At 42.7% G+C, this 16,315-nt stretch overlaps 1 protein-coding gene across 2 annotated transcripts in view; it reads left to right on the top strand.

The window, feature by feature from the left end:
- The window catches only part of ganc (glucosidase, alpha; neutral C), a 26,454-nt gene extending 10,139 nt beyond the window's left edge, over positions 1 to 16,315 (top strand). For both annotated transcript variants that reach the window (XM_088926111.1, XM_088926110.1), the window contains exons 10-24: positions 374 to 500; positions 1,389 to 1,624; positions 3,012 to 3,138; positions 3,424 to 3,503; positions 4,037 to 4,180; positions 4,398 to 4,494; positions 4,984 to 5,085; positions 5,877 to 6,120; positions 6,203 to 6,267; positions 6,793 to 6,869; positions 8,204 to 8,278; positions 8,709 to 8,822; positions 9,523 to 9,635; positions 13,991 to 14,094; positions 14,549 to 16,315. In XM_088926111.1, the coding sequence (XP_088782237.1) occupies positions 374 to 500; positions 1,389 to 1,624; positions 3,012 to 3,138; positions 3,424 to 3,503; positions 4,037 to 4,180; positions 4,398 to 4,494; positions 4,984 to 5,085; positions 5,877 to 6,120; positions 6,203 to 6,267; positions 6,793 to 6,869; positions 8,204 to 8,278; positions 8,709 to 8,822; positions 9,523 to 9,635; positions 13,991 to 14,094; positions 14,549 to 14,658 (1,815 nt within the window). In that variant the 3' untranslated portion in view covers positions 14,659 to 16,315. The remainder of the gene's footprint in view (positions 1 to 373; positions 501 to 1,388; positions 1,625 to 3,011; positions 3,139 to 3,423; positions 3,504 to 4,036; positions 4,181 to 4,397; positions 4,495 to 4,983; positions 5,086 to 5,876; positions 6,121 to 6,202; positions 6,268 to 6,792; positions 6,870 to 8,203; positions 8,279 to 8,708; positions 8,823 to 9,522; positions 9,636 to 13,990; positions 14,095 to 14,548) is intronic.

Below are 16,315 nucleotides of genomic sequence, written 5' to 3'. Positions count from 1 at the left end.
AGGATTTACAATAACTGTCAGCAGGGACATTTCTCTGAAAATGGCAACTAGGGTTTTCACAGAAAGGATATCATGAGAGCAATCATCATTTTCAGTGATTTTGTTCCACAGTGATTGCCCTTTATAAATTAGATGTCGTTTACTACAACTGCAGTTACATGTGGGTCTGCATCACCTTCATCTTCTGGTGATATTGTAACTGGCGGTGCCAGCAGTGCCAGTGGGTACAGTGGAGTTTCAGAAGTGCGAGTGATGGAGCAGTACATTAGTCAGCTTTGCTCTGTCTTTATAGTGTAATTGTATTTTGAAAATGAAATAACAAAACACTTCCAGTTCGCTTTCCTGGATTATCCCCTCACGATATCCCCCACAGGTGAAGAGGAGGAGACAGGCGGTCCACACTGATCTCCACTGGATGTCAGAGAGTGGCATCATTGACACCTTCCTCTTACTGGGCCCAACACCTTTCCAGGTTTTCGCACAGTACGCCGAGCTGACAGGTGCACCCTCTTACTCCTCCTCCCCCTTCAGCGCAAAATAATGCTTTCTGTGTCATTTCTTCATCATGTTTCTGTTCCTTGTGGTTTATTTTGTATCCCCATTGGGGCATCCAGCTTGAATCTTTGCTAAAACCATGCTTGTATTGCCTGAAGGTCTCTCAAACACGACCGAAAAGCGTCTTTTGCTTCTGTTATATACTTATATCCACCATTCTATAAAAGTGTAGCATTTAAAAAACATCTCATACTCATTTCTCGGTATGAGAGAAATGGCGTATTGACAGAACTGCACCCTAGGTGTCAGGGATCCGGCAGGTAGTTCTCCTGGGATCCTGTGCGTAGCCGTGAACTCTGCAGGATGCAGAGGCAAACCATCCAAAATCGTAATCCAGAAGCAAGGTCGGTTGGAGAAGCTAGTTAACCGTTAACCCGAAAGAGCCGAGACAAACCGAGAAGACAGCCCAAAAGGCGAAATCCAAGAGACGAGATCGAAAGGGAAAAGTTAAGTCCAAAAACTGGGAAATCCTACAAGACAAAAACGCACACTAGAAAACTCTAAAGGAGGCTTTTCAATAGTGAGCAAGGTTTGGTGCGTGAGGGAACTTTAAATAGTGAAGGGAGAGGGATGTGGTTGGAATGTTGGTTCAGGAGTGAGAATCTGTGGAATCTGGTGCCTGTGAGAATGTGATGGGTTCAGTTAGGAATGAGATCGTGAAACAGTGGGTTTGGGAATATAATGGCGAGGGCGAATGCGGGGCGTGACACTAGGGTAGTGAGCACTTAACTGTCCAGGATGACTTGAGAGATTGGACTCTTTAATGTGCAGTGTAGTCAGAAGCTCCACTCCAGCTGTGGAGCTGCCAGGAATGAGTGTGCTGTGCTACGCAGGCTGGCAGGCTCTGCCCCCTCTCTTCTCCCTGGGGTATCATCAGTGCCGCTGGACCTACAGGGACGAGGCCGACGTCAAGGCGGTGGACCAAGGTTTTGACCAGCATGAAATCCCTTATGACGTCATCTGGTTGGACATCGAGCACACAGAGGGCAAGCGCTACTTCACCTGGGACAGCAAGCTGTTCCCCGACCCCGTGGGCTTGCAGGATCACCTCCAGGTCAAGAACCGCAAGGTACCTCTGTCACCCGACGGGGTGCGGCACACTTTTTCCCAGCCCAGGTCCAATCAGAGGAAAACAGCTTTCGGTGTCATCACTAAATCTGCAAAAAATGGGTGGTAATTAGAAGTGAGAGGGACTGATTTTATAAATTTAATACCACAGCCTAGAGAGCAAATCCTGCTGCTCCAAAATGCCTTAACCTGTATAGTAATAAACTCCTGTGACAGTGAAGATCGTTAACATGCTTGATTTGTCTGTCCCTTTTTATTTAAGCAGTGCCTCCAGACGTGCAGTTAGGTCTGTCCGTTGTTTCTGTGTTCACTCTGCTCATTTCACTTGGGAACCAGTATATCACATCTATGAATTAGAGAAGCGTGTATGTCTTCAGCAACACAAACAGTGTCATCAAGGATTTTGTTTATGCTTATTTGTAAGAAATGAAAGGGTTTGCAGCCTCCTGTTTTTCTCAGTTTTGGTCTTACTCCTGATTAAGGAGTAAGCTGTAAGCTGGAATGAAGACCCAGGGCAGGATTCTTGCAGGATTCTCATCTCTGACATCACTGTCACCTTTGAGAGATGCAGCAGTGTAGGATCAGACTGGTATTGGCATCTCTCCCTTGCAGTAGCTCTGTAACATTTAATTCCTCAAGCCACAGACTGGACTTCGGCATAGAGGGTTTGGCATTTTCTTGGACACTAAGACGTGCCTGAGATAGCAGTTTAGATCCAGAGTTCAATCACACACTTCTATCCCGTATTATTTGATGTGCTGGAAGAGAATGCTGACTTTTTGGTCCTTGATGTGCTGCTGATCATTTCTGGGTCAATAAATTGACAAAGAATGAAGTATAATAAGGCATTAAAACCATCAAACAACGTGTTTACAAATTTGTTTAGAACAGCTATTAAAGTTGCCCTTCAATTTTACAAGTGCCCAGTTTTTAACAGCTTTTAAACTGCAGATGTTTTAGTATTTTCATCTTTATAATTTTAATAAATGTATAACAAAAACTCTTAATACATGATCTAAATATACACATTATCGCCTTTATTTGCCTTTTTACCATATCAATCACAGATCACACAGAATGAATGTCTTTAAATAAGCTACCCTAAAAATGATGAAGATCAGTATAGGTAGGTCCCTTTTCAGGCCATAAAGGCCCATTGGGGAACGGGGGGCAAGGGCCACCATTTTTCTTGACCATCCGACACTGGAAGTGGAGGTGATGTGGTCACACATCACACTCCAACAGGCCTCTTACCCCCGGAAGGATTAACCCACGGTATTCATTTGGAAAGCAGGCTGAGTGGACCTGGGAGCCGTCTGGAAGGAATTCACGAGAAACGTGTCTGCTGCATGAACTGATATCCATTTCTGCTTTTGTTTTGTTTTTAGTTGGTGGTGATCAGTGACCCTCATGTCAAAATTGATCCAGATTACTCTGTGTACTCTGAGGCCAAAGACTTGGGACATTTTGTGAAAAGCAGAGACGGCAACCCCTACCAGGGCTCCTGTTGGCCAGGTGCAGTTCACATCCACACTGCTACTATAAAGTCAGTGTCAATTAGGCCATTTCTACACTGTATAGCTGCTACTGTAAAGCCCTACAAGAGTATCAGCTAGGTCATTTCTACACTGTGTAGCTGCTACTGTAAAGTCCTGCAAGAGTATCGGCTAGGCTATTTCTACACTGTATAGCTGCTACTGTAAAGTTTTGGGACTCCTGTAAAGGGAGCAAGATGTATAAATGATTCTTGATGTTCTTCATCTGCTCATGTTTCTTTGATTTCTTTCTTCCTCTCCCTAGGCCCCTGCTGTTACCTGGACTTCAGCAGTCCAAAAGCACGTGCTTGGTATGCCACTATGTTTTTTCTTCACAAATACAAGGTGAGTCTGATAAGGCTGCTGAAGGCAGCATAGAGGTTTATAGGCCTCTGTGAGGACACCCCACCTGATCAGACAGCCTGGTGATACCCTGAATAAGCGGAGTACATTTTCTAAAATCCAAGGCCATTTGGAAATGTTCTGAGACCAGTGTAGAAGGTTACTGACTCCAAATATTCCATGTTGGAGAACATTCAATCAGGCAGGATCCAATATCTTAGATTTTCATCCCTTTCTGCTTTTAAAGAAAACATTGCTCAACAGGTGTTAGTTATTCATTTAATAATGAAAATCTCACACCCCTCTCATGCGTAAGAGGTGTTTTGTGCCATTTTCTCACTCTCTGGCCTCATGGGATGCAATCTGTCAAGTCGTCCTCCAAACAGGGGTCGTGTTTACATTTCTTTAAATCCAATAGAAATGACCACTCTTAAAACTTTGATCAGCTTTTAATACCTTCGGCTCTTTGTGAGACGGAGAACCATCTACCTGTTTGTGATGCGGAGGTTCGTGTCGCGTGCCTGTGTGTGTGTCAGGGATCCACGGAGGCGCTGTTTGTGTGGAACGACATGAACGAGCCCTCGGTTTTCGGCGGGCCGGAGCAGACCATGCCAAAGGACGCAGTGCATTGTGGGGGCTGGGAGCACCGGGAGCTTCACAACCTGTACGGCTTCTACCAGGTAAAGCAGATCCTCGTGAGAGAGGCTCGTGAGATTTTTCATTTTTAATTTTGATGGTATTGCCACTCATTTCTTATTGCATGCCCACCCATGGGGAGAATGAGAAGATGTAGTTGGGCTCCTCTGTCTTGCTCACCCGTTTTGTGCCATTTCACTTTTGGCTCGCTACCAGCCAGTGTCTGGTCCCCAGTGCTGTTTTGCTTTCTCTCCCTGACAGCACTGGGCCACAGCGGAGGGGCTAATTGTTAGGTCAGAGGGTACCGTGAGGCCGTTTGTTCTCTCACGCTCCTTCTTCGCTGGCTCTCAGAGATTCGGTGAGTGTGCTTCTGGTTTATATACCGCTCTACCTACAGTTTGTGAGGACATGTCAGGAAATCCCCTGGCACATCTGCAGCCTGCTGCTTTGTGTGTGTGTATTCACTCGTGTATGTGTATTGGTATTCAGCCAAAATACAACATTTTACATTGGCTTGAGATTTGTGCAACTTTATACCAGAATCTGATCACTAATATGAAATCCAAACAGCAGCAAGCTTTATATAAAGATTCCTGTAAAATGCCACTAATTAAGTCACCATATTTTTTCTTAGAGCTGTTACTTAAACAATTTTCCAGTCATTTCATACAATCTATGTTTTAATTCTGTCATAAGCTTCTCATTACATAAGACCAACATCTGTAATTTCTTTATGTACAACTGGCACCTTCAGCATAAGCGATTTCTTTGTTACCTCTGCTCAAATGCCCTTATTTGGGCTGAGGAAGTTACATTTTTTTTCTGTGGTATATTTGTGTTTGTCAAGGAGCTGTGTGGACAGGCGACAACGTGGCCAGCTGGGACTACCTGAAGATCTCCATCCCGATGCTGCTGACTCTGAGCATTACAGGGATTGCCTTCTGTGGTGGTGAGCGGTCCATCCTGTGCCAAAACACAGAATCTCACTTTTCCTCACAATCAGTTGTTTCCTGTTTTCTCTATTCTCAGCCTGCAATAGAATCTCCACTGTAACTGAGATCAGGTTAAGCTCTATGGCTTTGGTGTCCCTAGGTTGAGACTTTTGTTGCTGGTTGACTCTAGCTGGGATTCCACCAGACAGCGGGACACAATTAACAAAATTAATTTTGGTAATAACCATGTTATTAACAGTGCGTGAGGCACCGCTCCTCCAATTGGCACTACCCTCATGTTAATGGGATGTGCAATGTGTTAGAAAACTGAAAGGTTCGAGTGAGCGAAGCAGAGGGGCTTGTCTGCCCATCCTCGATCTCCCTGTTACTACAGGAGTCAATGCTGTGGGCCAGCCTGGGCTTATGCTGTAACCACCCATCCCAGAATCCTCTGTGGCTCAAGTGACTGCTGGAAAGGTGACTGGCCTCAGATGGCCTCAGCTGGCCCTATGGTCCTGACACATTCAGCCTCTCAACTTCTTGTGACTGGCTCCCTCAAGCTCCCTCTGGCCATGTTTTTGATCTTAGTTACAGGACGTTTTCCATAAAGTATTTATGTCTACAGCAGGAAAGCGATGCTTACCCAATTTCTACTCATGCAGATGGTACCGAAGTTAAATGAAACATGCAGACTAAGCCAGCACTTGGCGTGAATGGTGTAGGGAGACCGAGCTACAGTGAATGAAATGAATAAAGATGCTCGACAGGGGCGAAGGTGATGATGGGCAGTTGCTCTCTCTCCTCTCAGCGGATGTGGGGGGTTTCACCCAGGACCCAGACCCAGAGCTCCTGGTGCGCTGGTACCAGGCGGGGGCGCTGCAGCCTTTCTTCCGAGGGCATTCCGACTGCCAGGCGCGGCGGCGCGAGCCCTGGCTGTTTGGAGAGGAGGTGACCAGCATCGTGAGGCGAGCCATCTGTGAGCGGTACTGCCTGCTGCCTTACTGGTACTCCCTCTTCCGCCAGGCCCACGTCTCGGCCCGCCCCCCGCTGAGGTACCGTCCCATGGGTTCCTTTCAGCTGCCGCGCTCCACTCCGCGACCCCCCGCGGTGCTGAAACTGTTCTGCTCCTTTCAGGCCTCTGTGGGTAGAATTCCCACAAGACCACCAGACCTTCGCAGTGGAAGCCCAGTACATGATAGGTGTGTACATCACTGTAACTGGTTTGCCGTGTGGTGGCTCTGTGGCTGAGGATCTATGCCTGTGGCTGGAAGTCTGCCGGTTTGAATCTCGGGGGCGGCAGAAGAATCCTACTCCGTTGGGCCCCTGAGCAGGACCCTTAACCCCAGCTGCTCCAGGGGCGCCGTATAAATGGCTGACTCTGCGCTCTGACCCCAAGCTTCTCTCCCTGTCTGTGTGTCTCATGGAGACAAAGCTGTAGTATGTGAAAAGACAAATTCCTAATGCAAGAAATTGTATATGGCCAATAAAGTGATCTTATCTTTGACAACAGGAAGGACTTGGGAAGTCAACACTTTTTGTCTGCAGGTAGTTATCAGGGCGAAGAGATTAAAGGAAGTTTTTTGTAGCCAAGTGTGTATCATATGTGCCACTGCGTGAAATAATACTGAATAATAAAAAGAAACAGTAGCTCCCTCTCTGAATTCAGTATAAGCAGTGTAAAGCAGGATATATTCTGTGGATTTTATTGTTGTTTCAAATGGCAGGAAATGCTTTGCTGGCTTGCCCTGTTACTGATCCTGGAGTCACCGAGATAAAGGTTTTACTTCCTGGGTCGGGTGAGGTAAGACTGTGATTTTAAAAAAATAAATTCTAACATGCACCTCACAAACTCCTACTTATTTGAGTGAACCTTTATTTAAACTATTAACTTTATTTAAACTTAAACGTATTTAAACTATTACTCTTATAAAAAAACAGGGTGGTGAAGCCACATCTGTGGCACATCTGTGTATTATCTGCCTGTATCTGCCATGTCTGTATCCTAGGTATCGGATACAGGTTGTTGAATTATTCTTGTTGCTGTTGCAAATGTCACCAGTATGAGGTGCTGTACTGTACAGTATTCATGCCTTTTCAGCTTTTTTAAATTGAATTGTATACTGAAACATCAGAAGATGTTTCAGTATACAATTCAATGAACAAAAGCTGAAAAGAGCTGAAAAGAGAAGAGTTGGAATGTTCCAAAAGTGTTAAATTTGTGGCACCATTGTAGATACTTCAGATTTGCTTTTTCACAGTGGTAACTTACAATGTGGCTAGGACAACCATATAAGATGACAAAAAAGCATCGGTGCTTTGATTAATGGAAAGCAGAGGGTTATATAATTTAGTTTAAAATTCTAACATGCTAATAATCACTTGAAATATCCCCAAGTAACATCTTTAAAAAAACATGTGCACAGCTTTAATTTCTTAGCTTTGCTATAATATTACATGAATTCTATATTTTATATAACCAAACTACATCCTTCCAGCTCCATTTTAGAAACTTTATAATACTGCATTATTTCTGCAATACCCAAATCACAGTGTTCCAGCAATATTAGGAAATGCCATTAGATTTTGTGTTAGCACAAACCATTTTCTTGGCAACTTGATTTTTCCGCATGCTGGGAAGATAATACATTCACTTCACACAGAAATAATGCATTTTAGATGACTGACACACCTGTGTTCATATAATAACATTATAGAATGTGATCTGATAGAAGACCTTCTTCATCTATGTGTTAGTTCAAATTTTATGATAAATATCTGCCCGAGATTTTACTAATTATATTAGATGAACGTTTTGTTGAGTGATCACAGTAAGGTCAAATTATTCAAATTCAGCCTTGAAAAGAAAATGAAACAATGCCTCAAATCTTTACCCTCAGTCTGTCTGCCGTCTTACATTGGTCAGCGGATCTTGATCACAAACACACCCGGACAGACAAGTCCTGGTGGATTAAATTACCACATACAATCTGATGCTGCTGACGCAGCTGACATTGTCCAAACTGAAAATTAAGTTCTTTTTTTTCTGTTATTTCAGTTGTTTGCAGGCCAGTTTTGCTAAGGGAAGGGGGGGTTCTCCTATCTTCCTGAGTAATGATCTGTCGGATTTCCCTGTAGTGCTGGTACGACACCCACACCTTCCAGAGGTTTGGAGGAGGAAGGACTGTCAGGATCCCTGTTACTTTGGACACCGTGAGTCTTCAGTGCCTGTGAACATTTTTACACTTGCATCCCTCTAGAGAGAAATCCTTTGAAATCGAGTGACAGTTGCAGACTTGTATGAAGCAATTGTTACCTTGAGCAAGACTGAGTATTTTCCAGCCTATTTACCAAGTAGTGTTTACAAAATAGTGTTACCAAATAACCACTGAATATCTGCTTAAGTTTTCAATACTTTGACAATTAAGTGATTGTACCCCGAATTTAAAGGCTTTACCAGTCTTATCAATACTTTACAGTTTTCACTTAATAACAATTGCAATTAGTTTTATTCATATTGCACTTTTAAACCACAAAGCACTTTGCTCCTCATCTTTCAAGATGACACCACCTCCTATGTTTCATGGACTCTGCTGGGGTGCAGTAGGAGAACTCAGAGTCTGTTTCTCCTCTGTCTGCCCAGGTCCCACTGTTCCAGAGAGGTGGCACTGTGGTTCCCAGGAAAGCGGGTGCTGGCAAGTGCACAGCTGACCAGTGGCTCCTGCCCTTCACTCTGACCGTGGCACTGGACACCAAGGTCTGCTCCCTTTCCTGCACTTTCGTCACTCAGGTGGTGGACAGACAGGCCCGAACTCACTTTATTTACAAAACCGGTAGATTTCTGATGGAATTGTAATTAGGTTTGAAGTGATCATTGCTTCTAATGTCACACTAATTATCCTTCTATTCCCATTCTTCCGTCTCCTTAGTGAGAATTTCCCCAGAGTCCCTCAGCAAATTCCTTTTGTTTTTCACATCCACAAACCCCTCTTCCTCAAGCCTCCATGTTGTTTCTCTTATACCTTGGATTCTAGATTAATGTTTTTGATCCGGGTTGATCCAGGATGATCCAGGCTGATCCAAGCTGATTCAGGCTTATCTGGGCTGGTCCATGCTGATCCAAACTGATCTGGGCTGAACCGGGCTGAATCCAGCCTTCTTGCTACTCGTGCAGCCCCATTGGGAATTTCGTCTCTGTTCCCGTTATGTGATGTTATTCTCTTCATAATCACTGTGAGGACAGTGAACAACCAGAGGTTGAAGCTTTTCATTTTTAAGAGATGCAGAATGTGTGTTGTATTATGCAATGTGCTGACTGCATTAAGATCGGGTGAACAGAACATGTAACTGGAAACAGCAATACAGAATCCTGATCCTTACAGACCAAGGCAGAAAGGGTAGGATGTACTTTACTCATGTGGCGATTTTACTTGTAGTTTTGTCTGTGCTCTCTGCAGGGCTGCGCAGAGGGAGAGCTGTATGTGGATGATGGCCATTCATTCAACTATAAGTCCAAGAAAGAGTTTGCCTTACGCAAGTTTACCTTTCTCCATGGCACCCTGTCCTCCAGGTAAGAGAATAAATCCTTGTATGAACTTCTGTTTGGAAGAAGCAAACAGCTGTTTGGAAAAATTGCTAGTGAAATTCAATATCAATTACACGAACACAGAAAGGTAAGGTAATAGGTTCCAATAAAGATAGTGTTGCAAGTATACAAATCCAGTAAGAATGGAGGAATCGACTCTCTAATCTTAGTTTTTCCGCAGTTCGAGCTGCCTTTCTTGCTAGACACAGATGCCAGTGCACATGCCTTAGGAGGAATTTAGTCTCACATACAGGATGGACAAGAAAAAGACATCTCATACTTCTGTCAAACATTCACTGGACCTGAGCTGAACTACTGTGTTACTTGCAAGGAACTACTAGCTGTAATCAGAAGCATTGATCATTTTCACCATTACCTGTGTGGTAAGCAGTTTACAGTACGCATAGATCACTCAGCATCACAGTGGTTATTTCAGTTCCAAAACTTGGAAGGACAGTTAACTAGGTGGATGCTCTGTCTGCAACAATACGACTTTAAAATTGAATTCAGAGATGGAGCTAAGCACAAAAATGCAGACACATTGTCCAGGCGACCTTGTTGGGCTTTAGCTTGTATGTTTTGCTCAAAGCCAGAGCAGAGTGAAGGTATTGAATCCAAACCACCAATCATGAAACAGACTGAGACTGTGTGCAATGGAGCTATAAGGATAACTAGGCAAAAGCCAGCAGTGCCTTTTGATGCTACAGCTCTGTTGCCAGGATATTCAGTGACAGAACTCCAGAATAAGCATAATGGATGGAACTATAGGAAACATTATACAGTGGAAAACATTTGGGGTTAAGCCCAGCTGGAAAGACTTTTCTTCTCTAAGCCAGAAAATAAAGACATATTGGGCTCAGTGTGACAGCCTGGAGCTCAGGAATGGCTTATTGTATTGGAGACAAGAAACTCCAGCAAGGGACATGTAATTTCTAGTTCCAAAGAGCTTCAGAGATGAAATACTAACACCGTCTCACAATTTGCCCACTGCAGGACATTTTGGTGTGGGTAAAACTCTGGATAAGGTGAGAGAACTCTTCTATTGGGTGAATTACTGCCAGGATGTGGAGAGATGGTGCAGGAAATGCACTGTCTGTGGAGCCAGGAAAAGTCCTAAGAAAAAGCCAAGAGCTCCGTTATAAACATACACTATGGGTAACTGCATGGAAAGGGTAGCTATAGATATTGCCGGCCTTTCCCAAGATCAAAGTCTGGTTTTGAATATTTACTAGTAGCTATGGACTATTTCTCTAAGTGGCCAGAGGCTTATCCAATAAGGAATTGGGAAGCTAACACTGTAGCTGAAGTACCGGTGAATCAAATGTTCACTTGATTCGGGATTCCTAGTGAACTACATTCTGATCAGGGTAGAAATTTTGAATCTGCTGTATTTCAAAGAGTGTGTCAAGTTTTAGGAATTCAAAAAACACGCACCACACCATTATAACCTCAGTCAAATAGAATGGTGGAGCGCTACATTCGCACACTTAAAAACCTAATAGCTATGTTTTTTCAGCAACATCAATGTGATTGGGACAAACGTATTCCCATGCTATTGATGTAATATTGTGCAACTAGACATGAGGCTACCAAATGCACCCCAGCTTTGTTGATGTTTGGACAGGAACTCCGTACTCCTTACGCACGTGAATCGCGTAAATAAGGGCAACTCCCACTGTTCAGTACAGTTTTGTTGGGCCAACTTGGGGAACCTTTATGCAGAGTTTTGCATTTTTGTTTTGTTACTGTATGGTACTCCCAACAGAAAATCAGAAATTTGATGATCATCTTTCACTATGTGGAAAACCTCCAAGCTGTCCTTGAAAATGGGCATGATTTTGCAAAGAATAAGTTAAGAACAGCTGCTGAAAACATGAAAAGACAAGATGACCTGAAAGACGATAAAGTGACATTTGAAAAGGGGGATTTAGTTTGGTTCTATAACCCACAGAGACAAGTTGGTCGAGCCCCAAAATTGCAAAATGATTGGGAAGGCCTTAAATACAGTCCAAACCCAAATTAATGATTGAATTTATTGGATACAACTTAATGCCAGGTCTAAACAAAAGGTCATACACAGGGACTGTGGAAATATGAAGGGACTGAGCCCCATGGCTAGCCCCATAAAAACAAATCCATGTTTGCTGTTTGCTGAATGTACCACTTTGTTCTAATTTACTAGGTTTTTAAACCTTAGGTCTATTCTTTTAGTGCTGTTATTCAAATATGAGTACACAGCTGCAGCTTTAATGATAAACAATGTGCTAATGGAGACACAGGTTTACAACAGCATTGTCTTTCCAATCACTGGACACCAGGAACACCCTAATATTCCCAGCATTGTCTAGGTAAAAGATAACCTTGATTGTTTCCCTTTGAAGTTTTACCTGGGACCAAATCTCTGTCATTGTCTTAGAGTCACTTCAAACAAAGTCACTTTAAAGGAAGGAAAAGTAACAGAATTTCTCTTGTATATTAGATAATGTTTACAACAATATATGCACCTTTGTTGCACCTTAAGGGTTTTCTTAAAGTTTTAAGAGTGAATTTCAGTGGTTCATACTGAAGAGCTTATTTTGAGAAGGGAAGTGTGTTTTTTTATAATGAGTAACGGACACCTCTGACTTGACTGAGTTGACATAGCTGTGGTCTATAGCAAACAGTTCTGGTCTGTCACTGAACAGGGTTTGCGAGGCACCACAAATTTGTGAGCGACACTTGTGGGATTAATCAGCTCTCAGAAGCAGAGGTGTGAATCATGTAAATAAGGGCGACTTCCACTGTTCAGTACAGTTTTGTTGGGTCCACTTGGGGAACCTTTATGCAACGTTTTGCATTTTTGTTTTGCAAAGACCACTAGCCATAAATTGACATAGACACAGAGTGATTGTCCTGATGTTGCCAATTGGACATCTTCTTGATAAGCCTATAATTAAGGGAAATCAAGTTGGAAAAACTATAAGCTCTCTCAGTAAAGGACACTTGTTTTCTCATAAATTGGGGAATTTCAAATTAGAAGTCTTGAAATATACTTCAGATAAAAGCAGAAATCTGTTACCTTAACTTAACCTCTCTACTCTATAAGGTGACATGATGAAACCAATTATTGGGGACAGCATTCGTTAGAATATTTTGGTACAAGGCCTCATTTCATGGTCTCTTTTTGGTACATCTTAGTTTGAGTCAACTGCGTAGCTAAAAAAGTTTCAGTCTCTCCCCTAAGGATTGAAAACCCCAGTTGTACAGAAAGGAAAGCACAAGCTCTGCTGTATAAGTCCAGAATTTGGGCTGAGAATGAAAAATCAGGCCTGTAGAAACATGTACAAGAAATACTACCTGTGTTGGGTAGCAGAAAGCAGATGGATTGAATGATGTTCGTTCAGGGGTATCACTAGGGGACAGTCACTTTGAGACTGGGCCTGCGTCTTTACCAGCGTCCCCAAGTAGTGGGGCACTTGAGTCAGCCTGGAGCTTTGGGTATGCTTGCAAACCACATGGGACCAGTTTGAATAGAATGAGATCTTTCTGAAAGGAAAACTGCCGCACTATTTAGGCATAGGTGCAGAGGTAGATAAGGAACATTGACCCCAACAAGGAGCAAAGAGCTGGCTGAAAGGGGTTGCTTACATTAATGCCAATGACTCAGAGTGACAGAATAATGTTATAATGTTACATTTACAGAATAAGGGAACAGAAGAGGTAGAGGATTTAAGTGAAAATAAATCAGAACATCAAGCAGAAATTGGGTCATCTTGTATCTCAGCACTTACACGCTCGTATCTCAATGCTAGTGGTATTCAGCACTAACAAGCAGTGCCCATGACCTTGTGGGACTCCTGAAACCCATCAAGCAGACCGACACAGTACTTGCGGGTCGTCAGTTTGAAGCAGGGACGGACAACATGAAGGAGGCGATAGGGAAGCACTATGGATCACAAACGTAAACCAGAAGGATCAGGTGTCTCCGGACTTGTTTGCTAAATAGCTCAAGGAGTCTCCAAATAGAAATATGATGTGTGCCACCAAACCTAACGGATTAATGGAAGTGCTGTGCAGTGTAATGAGTGCCACACCTGTCAAGTATATCCGTATGATACAGTATATCAAGGCACATATTAAGAAAGTAAGAACTTGCATACAAGAAGGGGCCACTTTACCCATTTGGTGGCTAGAGGCTTAATAAAAAAATCTCATAAAGCCAGTTCATCAGGGCTCCCACACAGGCAGCTACAACAGCACGGCCAGGCGGCACTTCAGCAGTCTGGTAGTAACTTTCCTCAACCCTTCTCTCTCTCTAATGGGCTGTGATCTTGCACTCACTGCTCTCTGGCATTTAACAGCTGTGCTGACAACACGGGGACGTTCGACCTGGAGAGCACAGTGGAGAGTGTGCGCCTCGTGGGCATTAGGAAGAAACCAACTGCAGTGACGGCACAGGTCTCTGGTAAGTCTCTCTACCGCGACTGAACAGACTCGGAACAGAAGCCTGACCCTGTTGCCCGTTTCCCTGTTTCATTAATAAAAGTCACTCCGACTTTCTGAAGCTCATTCTTAAGGCATTCATGAAAGTGGGTGACTTTTTAACGCAACTCAGGTGTGCTTCCAGGACCTCCGAGCCCCTTTCCAGATGTCATTGCTGGAAAGACTGCACGTGACTACTGCTCCATTTCTTTGGACAGAAAACGTTCAGACTAATACAAGCCTTACAGGCCCTATATTAAAGCAATTCTAACCTGAGAGATTATAAAGTATTAGCTTTTATAAAAAAATGCATTTTTCCCTCTAAATACAATTACAGTCCATGCAGACATATTGGTGATGTACACTTTCACAGAACTTTCAACTGTTGCTCCATTTGTGTGATTATTGACTGCTTCGATGTACGTTCTTGTACGCAGGTGGCAGTGAAGACAGTGTGGCGTTTGCTTACGAGGAGACGACTTCTCTTTTAACTGTGGAGGGACTGAGGCTCCCTGTTGTCCAAGACTGGCTGGTGCAGATAAAATAAGAACTGCCATTTCAGTTCATCCTGTGTGCAACTTCTAAGCTTTTATTGCAATTCAAGAAGCCACAGCTACTACAGCCTTTTCTCCTGTCTTGCATTGACTTACTGTAATTTCTGCATCATCCTGCTTAAAAAAGGAGTTTCCTGCCCATGTTTGTTTTCTGCAACATAAGAAAGGTTTAAATCGAGCCGTTTCTTAAAGGATCCCAGGGAATCGTCTTCAGCAACATGGCACTTTCTCTTGCATCCCCACAATCATTGGGTAGAGAAATATTTCTCACTTTCAGCCCTTAGGGTGACACAGTGGGCAAAAGTATCAAAGAAAATTTTAATTGGGAACTATACATTATATCAAAAAGACATTTTAAGTGAGACAATCGTACATTTTAGGCTTTAAGTCATTAAGGTCCGACTATCACTCACGGAGTTTCTATCGGGACCTCTCTGTGGTGTGTTGATGGGATGTAAGCAGACAGCCCATGGTTTTGAAAACATCTCGCCATACAGCTGTAGGTTTGTTAAAAGGCAATGATTAAGGAAACCAGTGTTTCTAAAGAACTTTTAATAAATGTGGAATGTAAAACCAGATCTAGAACATAACTGAATCCTACATTTGTTAAAAGTAAAGCAGAGTTGAGCAAGGATTTCCTCTACAGAACCTGTGTGGACTATCACACAGAAAATCTATTTTAACTTGTTCTTGATTAGGGATTCATTTATTTTACATTCTAGACAGATCGGCGAGGTTACAAGGTTTAGAGTTACCCCAACTATCTAGAGTCCTCACTTCAAGTTCCAGTAAAGATTTTAGGCACTACAAGAATATTTTAAAAGGATCTGTATCAGACAGAATCCTCACAAGAAGCACTGTACTTATACAGCAAGCAGAGCTGTAGCCAATCAAAGGAGCCTAACTGATCATTAAATACACTTCTGTAGCAAATCAGTCCTCCTCAAACTGAAGTGCTTTCTGCATTACAAAAAGCTCTTGGATCAATCATTTGCATCAAAAAGTGTAATTTCATGTTGCTCTTAGTCTTGATATTTTTAAGCAATGGTATGACACGTAAAAAAGTAGTTACTTTGTTCTGATCTAGTGCTGCTTTTCATTTTACATTATTTACACAGTAATTAACATTGCATAAGTGAAAATCAGACAACTAGATGCCTCTATGGAAAGGCAATCCAAGAAGTAGTTTTGATCAAGTTACAGTTTGTAATCTTTTTATTTTCACAAGCAGCATCAATACAGATAACTACATAAACTATGTAAGATGTATATTGTATTTTAAAACATTTTTTGTAACACTTTATAAAGGATGTTTTACCCATTTATATATATGGATTACTTGTATGGAAAAAATATTCAGTCACAAGCTTGTTTACACCAATCAACATTAAGCATTAAATCAGGCTGAACCTTCACTTGGAAACCTGGTCTAAAATTTCAAAGGCTAAAATAGGTTTTGGTACAGCTGCAGCACTTGTATTTGATTCATTACTGATCATCACAGTACGGATCGTGTCCTTGGTTCAAAAACATTTTGGACACAAAATGTAATTTCAAGTTGAACAGCTGCCCATAGTAACTTGTTTTCAAGTTTACAGCATACTGGTTTGTTACCTGGAAACTGCACACTTAAAAATAATCACATGGCTA

Source organism: Atractosteus spatula, chromosome 9 (assembly GCF_055471065.1).
Source record: "Atractosteus spatula isolate fAtrSpa1 chromosome 9, fAtrSpa1.hap1, whole genome shotgun sequence".
NCBI lineage: Eukaryota > Metazoa > Chordata > Actinopteri > Semionotiformes > Lepisosteidae > Atractosteus > Atractosteus spatula.
The sequence above is the reverse complement of the archived record's forward strand: the minus strand, read 5'-3'. Positions and strand labels throughout refer to the sequence as shown.